We start from the raw sequence: 11133 nt of genomic DNA, 5'->3' as shown, positions 1-11133 counted from the left end.
TGATGGAGTAAGAGACCGAGAAAAATAACAACTTTTAAAGAAAATAGAACATTTATTACAAATAATAGTATGAAATATCCATTTTAAACAAATATTGCACATAATAAGAAACGGAGATATATAATTTAATAAAGTTGGTAAAACATAACAAAGCAACAAAAGATGCACCTTGTAATAACACATACAATGTGTTATTTTTGGGGGGGTAAGGATTAGTAGTATTTGATTTATTTAATGCATCACTCATATTATCAATTGACCTTTTTTATATTTTTCTATGCTTAATTAAGTGCATAACCCTAGCTGTGTTATCAATTATCGTCATGTACTCTTTGTATGTACTACACTACTACATCACTTTAATAAGTATGATTTTTTTGAATAGACATTAATTATGAATTTAGGTCCTATGAATTTAAGAGTAATGAAAGAGGAAAATTAATCTTCTCTTAAGAAAAAAAAAAAGGGAAAATGAGTGAACATTGTGAGCAAAGTGTCCAGATTAAGACAATCTGCGAGAGACAAGGAAGAACTAAGTCGGAGATTACTTGTTCAACTAAGGTTCCTTGTCGGATGGATCTGCTCTCATGTCTAAAAATATTAGAAGCTGCTAGTAGTTATTTAATTAATATTACTTCGTCTTAAATAATCATTCCAATTAAAATGAAATATTTATGCATGAATGATGTCATGAAAATAAAAATTAATTCCATGAGATATAGTGATTATTGTTAGAGTCAGCTTAACAACTGATTTGCTTGTTCATTTGGGTTTCTACCTGATACACTACCTACATACTACTCGTATATACACATCCAATTTCAGACTTTGATTTATTTTCATGCACTGATGCATACATGTACACGTACATTATCCTAGTGGCCTGGTATCTTCTTTATTATGATCGCTCGATCTATACATTAAAATAAGATTGACTTGATATATTATACTCCCTCCGATCTATTCATAATAGCGTGTGCGGTCCCTTGATAGCGTATATGAGTACTCGATCTTGTATTAATTGGCTATATTACATATATCCTAAGCTAGAGCTTGAAATACAATATATAAACGAATAAAAAAAAAAAAGATGTACAGTGTTGCCGTAGTGTTGGTATCATGACACATTTGTGTTAAATTAATCGACCGTAGGACAATGTGTATGACCTAAGTGGCACAATTGTACCTCATGGTTGCAACTTGAGATGTTGCAAGTCTCCACATATGCTTAAGGTTTGGAGTCCTTAAAACATAAGATCGGTCATATTTGAAAATATAAATGTTTTTAAAGGTGTAATTACCTCTAAAAATAGGGATAATTAATAAAGTTTGAATATGGAATAAAGTATAGTACTATGTTTATGAAGATGCTTTATTTTACATAGTACTCCCTCCGTCCCCTTTTGATAGTCACTTATGGGCATTTTTCACGAGAATTAATAAACACAAATAAGAATAGTTAAAGTACACTAAAAAAGTAAATTGACATTGGGTATGCAAAAAAGAAGAGAGAGAAAGTAATAAAAGTACATGGAAAAACAAAATTTACATGGGAAACTTAAATTTGCACAAATATTATTGCAAATTGGAGGGAATTTGGTAAAAATTTAATATTAATGGTTGTTGGAAAAAGCAAATGGGGTGAACATTTTGGGACCAAAATTTGTCCATAAGGGACTATCAAAAGGGAACGGAGCGAGTATGATACTGATTGTGCTGCCAAATATGAAAATCTACGAAAGCATAACCTATGACAAATTAGTGTAATTTCGTAATGCACCAAAGATAATCCTACACACGTGAGTACGTACAATTTGTATATAGACATGAATGCATCAATATTTAACAACATAAACTGATAAACAACAATATCAAGCTTTTATAACTATAAATAGTTAAATAATGCTCCACTTCAACAACCCTAAATAACATCGAAAAACATTACTTTATGTTGTACGAGAGGTCAACCAAATAAACATCTTTTAATTTAACAATAATTACGTGTCAGAAGATCTTTTCCCAATTGGGTATTGTAGATCAAAAATTTATTCTTCCTCAAAATTAAAATTAGCTGAAATTATTGATATTCTTATCAATCTTCAAAAAGACTCTTCTTCCTAAGTTAATAAATAAGAAGAATATTAATACTAATAATCTTATTATTATATGAGTTTGTCACAATTTTCTCAACGGTTATGTTAAACAAACAGGGATAACAAATTGTATAAGGATTAATTAGTTAAAGCAGTGTCTTTTTAAGTTTGTAGTTTAGGAAAAAAATTAAAACAATTAAACTCATTCTTATAAGCCATTAACTACTACAAATCTTATTGGCCCACAATAATTTCCATAAGGAGTGACATCAATGCACACAGATAAGGCTAAGGCTAAGGGACAGTAAAATATTGTGAGATTGACAACAGTTAATCATCATGTAAACAACAAAAACAAGAGACAAATGATGAGATAAATTGTTACATCTCATTCAAACATGTTGTCATTATATTCATATTGTTAATACCATTACCAACTCAACTCGAGTGATGCCTAATTTTTAAAAGGAGATTTACATGGAGATGATATTGTAATGGTACTTATATATATTGTAATTTTAGGAAAAACGACCGATAATTTTGGAAATTAGATAAAAGAGAATGGAAGAGGGAAATTAGATAAAAGAGAATGGAAGAGGGAAACTTTTTGGATGACCACAAAAGAGATAGACTTGGTTCATGGATTAGATGAAAGTCAGACTTGACTAAGGAGGGAGGCCGGTCTAATAAGCGCAATTATTCTACAGTAGTTTAATACTAGGTTAAGTCCCGTGCCATGCACGGTCATAATTAAACTTTATAACAAAAATTATAAAGAATGGTGTTAATTCAACAATATTTTAACCAATAAAAATATATGTAACAAAATATAGTGTCTAATTAAAGGTATTGATGGTTAAAGTTGTATCTCGACAAATGTGCAAATCCAACTACTCTTATAAAAAACCGGAAGAGTATAATATAGTAAAATGACTTTGTTCATTTTTTCTTATAAACGTTATGTACAATTTTAAGATTTATACAAAGTATGTTACCAAAGTAATTTTTTCTATTTTTAATGAAAAGAAATTTTAAGTTGGAGGAAAAAAAATTGATAATATTATAATAATCTTGGATAATGATATATTTCAATATCTTAATTATAATCTATGTTAGTATATTTGTAACTAAAAGATTTCTAGTATGTAAACTATATGTTAAAATAATACGAAGTAATAAAAAAAAAATTAATTGAGTATGATTGGATTATATGTGTTGTCAAAATGGAAATAATTATTATAATAGGATATATAATAATGAAAGTCATTAAAATTTGGCAAAAAAAAAAAAAAAAAAAGAGAGAAAAAGGCGGGAAAATTTTTAATGACATCGTGACAAGTGTCACTTTAGATTTGCTTTTAGTATAGGTTAATTGATGATTACAAGTTTGATTATTTTGAATTTAATTTCCGATGGAGAATATTCGTAGAATATATATTATCTGACAATTTCGACAAAATTACTATAATAATTCTAGTTTAATAATTAAGAGGAAAGGTTTTCAACTGCAGATAACTTGCATTGCATAAGGAATCTAATTACGTACTCTCCTTGAAAAGCAATCAAGGAGTGGACGTATAGAGTAAAAGAAAAGGCATACTAGAATGAGCAAATATTATGAAGGCATGTTTCCCTTCAACTAGACATACGAATATGTTAACTTGATAATTATAATAATTAATCAGCTATTAAGATCAGATTAGCTGCCTGATTTTTTTGTTAAAGAATTATCAGACACGTCATTGAAACAGAATCTGCTAATTCATTTGTATCATTTTAAGCCCTTGATTATGGTAAATTGAGTAGGAAAATTTTGTTATGGCCCCAAATTGAAGCATTTACTTCTGTCAAAGTCCTATAAGATTGTTAATGACAAAGCTAAATGCCCTAAAACGATGTCCTTGATTGAATTAGAATGATTAAATATTTTTATTCATCTATTTTTCACTCATTTAATTTTAACAAGATTTATTAAATTTAGCTGAACATTTAAACTTTTTATATATATTATACATTGAATTTAAGTAGTTCTTATTTTTCTTGAATCAAACTTATATCCAAATTATATAAACTCATTATTCTAAAATACATACTCTCTCTTTTTTTTTCTTGTTTTTTGCATCAGTTGACCGGCACATTTGCCGAGACGTAACTTTGACCGTTAATTTCTTTAATTGTCTATTAGTTAAAATTATAACAAAATTATATTATGAAACTAGACATTGTGATTAATCTAGTGATATATTAAAAAATAATATTATTAATTTTATAGAGGTGAAAAAATTAAGTCAATCATGCTATATAGATAGTGCAAAAATCAAAGTGATACATTTAAAAAAAACGGAGGGAGTAGTAAATAAAAATAACGTGAATTGAAAAAGGTCTTAGAATCCCCTACGGGCTACGGCTTGGGGTATGTAGTTGTGTACAACATGAAATGAAGAAAGGCCAAAAGGGTAGGTAATAATTTTGAAGATGCTAGTTTTGGTCCTTTGTCCTTGGCCCAATGGCTAAGTATCGTTTTTTTTTTTTTTTTCATGTTGCCAAACTAGCCTCTCTAGCCCAATCTTAAAAACATGCAAAAAGAAGCTTTCTTTGTTTAATCATTGAGAATTTTGCTGAAATGCTTTTGCTCCCTTTTTCTCCTCTTTGAAAAATAACTACCATGACATTTTGACTTTCAACCAAATTAGATGTTAGTTTATAACTTGATCATAAAATACTATTCCAATCGTTATTAATATTATAGAACTTGGTTGATTTTTAATTTCGTATATTTACATTTTATTTTAAAGACGTTATTTTTCATGAATCTATGTCACGTAGACCTTTTACCTTGGCAATGACATACCACTAACACAACATTACGTCAAAATTTAGTATTATTTTGATATAAAAAATAAAATAAACTAATTACTAATGTTTTACGAAGTATCCACTTCTTAATTTGGTAAAGTTTATAATCAATTATAAGGCATATCAAAGGAACTAATTGTATGAATATATGAACCATGAAAAGCAATATTTTGAATAGAATAAACTACTGAGTAACACTTATTTTTATAAGAAAAAGATACTCAGTATTTAGTAAAACATGATTATATGCACATTAGTCACCCCCTTAATCACAGACTTTTCAAGGTAACATCCAAATAATAAAAGTCAGTATATATACTAACCTGAATTCTGGATAGCAAAGTAATCTTCATCCATAACTGGGTTGATGAGGATCTGCATCACAAAATTGGAAATAAACAAAAGTAAATTTGGAAGAAAAGCCATTACATTATGTCAAAATTAAAAGACTCAGTACCAGGCTACCAGCAAATTATGCAATTATCTACATAGGAGACTTTGGAAGTAGGTACTAACATTTGAAAATTATGATGAATAATAATATAGTTTTATAGGTATTAACATTGGATGCTCTAGCATGAAAGACAGTAATTTGATGAAGTAGTTGCAAGATATTTTTTACAAAGATAATTAGGTATATAATTATATGATCATAACTCGCCATGTTTGAAACCATGTTACCATACTTTGTGCCTAAGTAGAATTGGTAGTAACGGTCTACGGTTCTACACTTCTACCCCTATCATCTAATCAAAATGTCTCGTTTCTTGAACTATTTGTGGCTTATTATTGTTGAGTAAAGGGAAAATTGTAAGCAAATACGAGGAGACGAGAAGGATGCATGAAATCTAGTGTAAGCAAATACCAATAGTATTTAGTGCATTAGTTCAAAGTTTAATATTTCGCAAAATAAAACTAGATTTATATTCGTATGATGCACGATTTTTTTTATATTTCATTTTTTATATTTCTTGTAATCTTTTATTATCTAAAAACTTTTTTGTGTTTTTGCTATTCTAATTTTTTTACATAAATTTAAGGTAAATTTTTTTCTATTTGATTAATATTACTCTTATTATTCATGTAGAACTTGAATTTAATTAAATTAAAATAAATTATAAAAAATATTATCTCATTCATTGGATAGATCAAAATTATTAATATCAAAAGATATGTTTTTTATTTTTAATAATTAGTTTCTCTACAAAATATAATTTTTGTTTTCTTAATAATTATACCATTAATGAAAAATCTCATTACAGTCATACATTTAGTATATTTAAAGTGATGAGAATTAGAGAAATCTGTCTCTGAATGATTCACTTATTTAGAGTTCAAGGCAGATTGCAAGGGATATAAAGAACACGACCTATATAATCCAGCAATATTATTGTATTCAATTCTATCCCTAGAGTTTTCATGTCAACAATCTCATATCCATCTTTTAGTTATTTTTTTGGCTATTATATCTAGTTGTAATTGTTCAAATTAGAGATTTAGAAATTGAAAAAGTAAGAAAATAATAAGATAAGATAAATAGGGAACGAGTTGGATACACCATATTTAAGCTGAGAAAAAATTATCAAAAAATCGACGAACAACAAGCACCAAAATCTATCTATCTATAACTTAACTATATACTAAAAGTTGAATAAAAATAACACATGTCAACACCTCATTAAAAATAATTCCGCCTAAATTTTTTTTTTTTAAAAAAAAAAATCATTTAAGAATGTGAATATTTTTTTTGATAAACTTAGAATTAACAATATAATTCGTTATAAAATTTTGTAAAAACCATACGTCATATAGGACTTAATCTATTAATCCATTATATGAAAATAGGAGAGTACAAAAACCCTTAAAATGGGGAGTAATACAAGCAAACTCTCACCGTATAGGCTTAGGTGTATGGTATGACTTCTTGTGTGTATGTTTATTAAATGCATATGACCTATATTTATATTTGTAGATAGAATTTAGAAGAAATGACCGAAAGATTCCAGAAATTTCTTATCATTCTTGTATCCATAATATTCTAGAATATTCACGAACCATATTTCTAGTTACTTCCAATGTCAAAAATTTCCTAGATCACTTTTTTTTTTTTTTTTGAACGGATCACTTTAGTGACTTGCATGATACAAGCTTGTAGAAAAATTTAGAGAAATGAGGAGTAATATCAACCATGCTACATGTATCCGTAAGATTGTAAGTTTCTAAAATATGAACAAATACACCATCAAAATAACGGGCCTAGAAAATTTGGACCACACCCAACATACAGTCACACAGCCTCTTTATGAGAAAGGTAGCCACATCAATCAATCAATTACATATTACTAAAGGCGAATTTAAAATAACACTTGACAACGTTACATTGAAAATTTTCCCTCCAAAAAGTACTCGCTTAAAAAAATTGTTCTTACCATAAAAAAAACAATTATATAATTATGGCATTTGCTTTACATAGAAATTAAACTAACTTTCTAATTAAAATATTAATTATTTATTACGGAGTATAACTATATATATTTACATGTGGTTATTTCTAAAATACTTCATACTTTTTAATAATTAGGAAAAATACAGTTTAACAATCCCAACTTTGTTCAATTTATTTTAAATAATCTCAACTTTCGATTATTCTGCAATAATCTCAACTTTCACCTGCGTTTTCTTTCTACAATCCCAAACCGATCAACAAAAGTCAATGACTTCTTATTCTAGGTAACTTGACACGTGTCAAGTTGTAATTGGTTCAAAAAAATTAAAAAAAAAATTCAATAAAAAAAAAAACCCAACCAAGCCACCACCAGCCCACAACCGCTGGCAATGGCCACTTACCCCGAACCACCATCTCCGTAGCCCCAGTCACCAAAACCTCCCCAGAAATCGCCCTACCCCCGCGAAACGGGCCCATTGTACCTTCCCCCACCCCCTAAACCAGCCATAGCCAAAATCCTTGCTTTGAACCGCCACCCATTAACCCCGAAACCATCATAACCAAAGGCCAAGTCCTTGAAACTGCCACCCATAACCCCCGAAACCACCTGTAACACCAACTCGACCCTCGAAATCAATTCTCCAACCCTTGAAACCACCAAAATCGCAGCGCCCTCACTTTCTCTCTCCTCCAATTGACGGAAAACGTAAACAAAGGGAGTGAGGGGAGAGTTTCCGGTGCGGGGAGGGAGGGAAGGAGGTCGGAAAAGTGGGGTTGAGGGATAGAAGAGGGCGGTTTGGGATTACAGTTTGCTGGTTGGGGAAGGGCGGCCACCAGCATTTGGTGGTTGGTGGTCTTTGGGTTTTTTTTTTTTATTTTATTTTAATCTATTTATTTTATTTTAGTGAACCAATTAGCACGCAACACGTATCAAATAAATCGTTTAAAAAAAATTTAACCCTTTCTTTAGGTTACCGGTAATCTAGATTGAAGAAAAAAAAACACAAGTGAAAGCTGGGATTATTGCAGAATAATCGAAAGTTGAGATTATTTATAGTAAATTGAGCAAAATTGGGATTATTAAACTGTATTTTTCCTATTAATTAATGAGTCAAGTCCTTATTTTCATATATTGTCATTATTATAAATATTTAACAACCGTGCATCTATTACACAGGGTTTAACCTAGTACTTTTATATAAACGAACTAGACACAAGTCTATAATGTTATGTGTACATGGTCAAGGCAAAGGAACGACAGAAACAGTGTGAACTCTCTACTTGGACTATTTATGATGGCAGTGCAAAAAATAAGAGGGACATCAGCAACAAAATGTTATACTCAGCTGTAAGACAGCAAGAGTAATCTCCAATGGGAAGCATAGCATGCAACAATCACAGTAGTGTGTATGATAAACTTACAATCATACGGTCATACCCTTTTATTTTATTTTCCTTTTGGCAAAGCATATGGCTATACTCAGAAATCCATATTTGCAAAGACATGAGCATGATTGTGTTGAGTATATGGTGCAAAGGGACACAATAGTGATGGCATGCATATATGATATTAATACATGAACTAAAAGTATGCAGACTGATTTTGATGTTCATATTTTGAACTCAGAAATTCATATTTTGAATTTTAAAAAATAGCCACAGAGAGAAGGAAAGGGGGAACCAAAATTTACACATGAATCATCTCATACAGAATAAAAAGTTGATTTGAGATTCTGAAATCAAACTCCTACCATGAATAACTAGTTTCATTCCTCTGTATCGATACATTACTAACAGAACGGAAGCTCATTACGATTTCTCAGCCTCTGTAGCTGCCTTTTCCTCTTGTAACTTCTTCAGTGAAGGAGGTGGCCTCACAACAATGCTTCTCTTCCACTCCTTGTCAAGCTTCCTTGATAACCTCTTACCCACTCCTTGCTCTATCTCCCGTTCCCTCTTCACGGTAAGCATGCGTGCAACCTAGTGTTGTAGAAATGATTAATTAACATTACATATAGGCCAGGGTTCAATATAAGTTCAAACTATTTTCCAGTAGAAAGAACATATATTTTTAAATGCAGAAGTTATGCTTCATATCGACAACAGCAAGGCAATGTACTCAGTAAATCATCACTCAGGACGATACTAGGAAACTAGTTACAAGAATAGAGTCAGAGACTGGGTAACGAACTAATATGTGAAGTTGTGAACTGTTAAGGCTCCAATAATGGAGGACTAAGTCTCAAATTGTGACCAAATACTAAAGTTTTTTTCCCAGCAAATTAACACCTATAAATCTATCTTTAATTCTTCAAATGATAAGTACACCAGAATTACAGTAAAATAAGTTTTCAGCGCCACACTAAATCCATATGCATCAGAACTGAATCTGAACATAATGCACAATCTTCAGCAAGCAGTCCTTTTACTCAATTTCAGCATTACTACCCATAAGATCATCTTCAAGACAGTGAGGAAAGATTGCCATGACCCCACTAGGTGACATGCCAGTCTTAGAGTCATAACTCAGTAGTTTTACAGCTCCAAAACACTTTCTAGTAAATACCAATGACATCTTAGCAGCCCAAAAGTCCAGCAACCAAATCAGACATGACAATCATGCAGTTACTAAGACCTCAATACGCCCACTCGTCTTGTTTGGTTAGCCCTTAGACCTATACTACCATGTTGTGTAAGAATGATTGTGCAAAAGTTTCCTTTCCTGATAACCATTCTATAACAGATAAAACAACTAACACAAAAAGGATTTCAGATTCAGAAAAGTGCTTAAGCCTATGCTTACCAGTTACCTGTATAAGTCTAAAATGTGAATATTATCAATTTTCATCACGAATAACCAACAAATACCGCAATTCCAAGTATGAATTCGCAAAACACTTGGCCTAGAAGACCAGGACTTCATGTTAGTTTTTAAACCATTGAACAAAAGACAAGACAGTCAAAGTTTCTCAATAGCAATTAAGTAATTTTATCAGTATTATGATATTACCACAATGTTAGTATCAAACTTTCTATCTACTTCTAGAATTAATAGTCATGTCGATAGCATAATTTGAACTAGTAATGCGACAATTAAACAGAACAACAAGAAGCATCAAACAAAACATATCAACATTCACCTAATTAACTCATAAAAACACCATTCCAATCATTAATCAAAACCCAACAAACTTCAAAATTTCCCATCATTCTTAAACACAAATTAAAAACAATCCATTAACCCAAATCACAAAAATAAAAAGAAACAACACAAAATGGAGTAATAAAAGTTACCCTTTTGCGCATTCGACCAAAATCACTGGGCTTGAAATTCTCACGAGCAGACCGTTGAAGTCGGAGCATAAAGAGTTCACCTTTAAGCTGAAGAATCTCTTCATTGAGTTCTTCATTGGATTTGTTCCTTAACTCCTTCAATTCCTCCTCTCTCTTTGCCATCATAACCACCGTAGACGACGGCGGTGGCTGTGCGCGGAGGCGGAGGGATGAAGATGGGTTAATGGAGGGAAGACGAAGGCCATGAAATGAAGATTTTGCAAGAAGTGCGGATTTTGGGGGAAGTTTAAGAGCAGAAGATGAAGGGGTTGAGGAGAGAGAGTGGCTTGCCAACATTTTTGGGGGTGCTTCTTAGCTCTGCTCTGCTTTCAATTTGGGAGTTCTTCCTCTTGTACTGAATTTCAAAGATAAGGTTTTTTTTTTTTTGTTTATCCTCTTTTTTTC

At 30.9% G+C, this 11133-nt stretch overlaps 1 protein-coding gene across 1 annotated transcript; it reads right to left on the bottom strand.

Annotated features, from left to right (window-relative positions):
- Nucleotides 1–8996: 8996 nt before the first annotated feature.
- LOC145561988 (large ribosomal subunit protein uL29c-like) lies at nucleotides 8997–11133 on the bottom strand. The gene is made up of 2 exons (XM_081622134.1): nucleotides 10690–11133; nucleotides 8997–9375 (listed from the first exon to the last, which is right to left on the bottom strand). Exons 1-2 carry the CDS (start codon nucleotides 11023–11025, stop codon nucleotides 9205–9207), a joined length of 507 nt encoding a protein of 168 aa, XP_081478260.1. The 5' UTR covers nucleotides 11026–11133; the 3' UTR covers nucleotides 8997–9204.

The sequence above is a fragment of the Chenopodium album genome, chromosome 10 (genome assembly GCF_948465745.1).
Source record: "Chenopodium album chromosome 10, dcCheAlbu1.1, whole genome shotgun sequence".
Classification (NCBI taxonomy): Eukaryota; Viridiplantae; Streptophyta; class Magnoliopsida; order Caryophyllales; family Amaranthaceae; genus Chenopodium; species Chenopodium album.
This window is presented reverse-complemented; position numbering and strand designations above follow the sequence as displayed.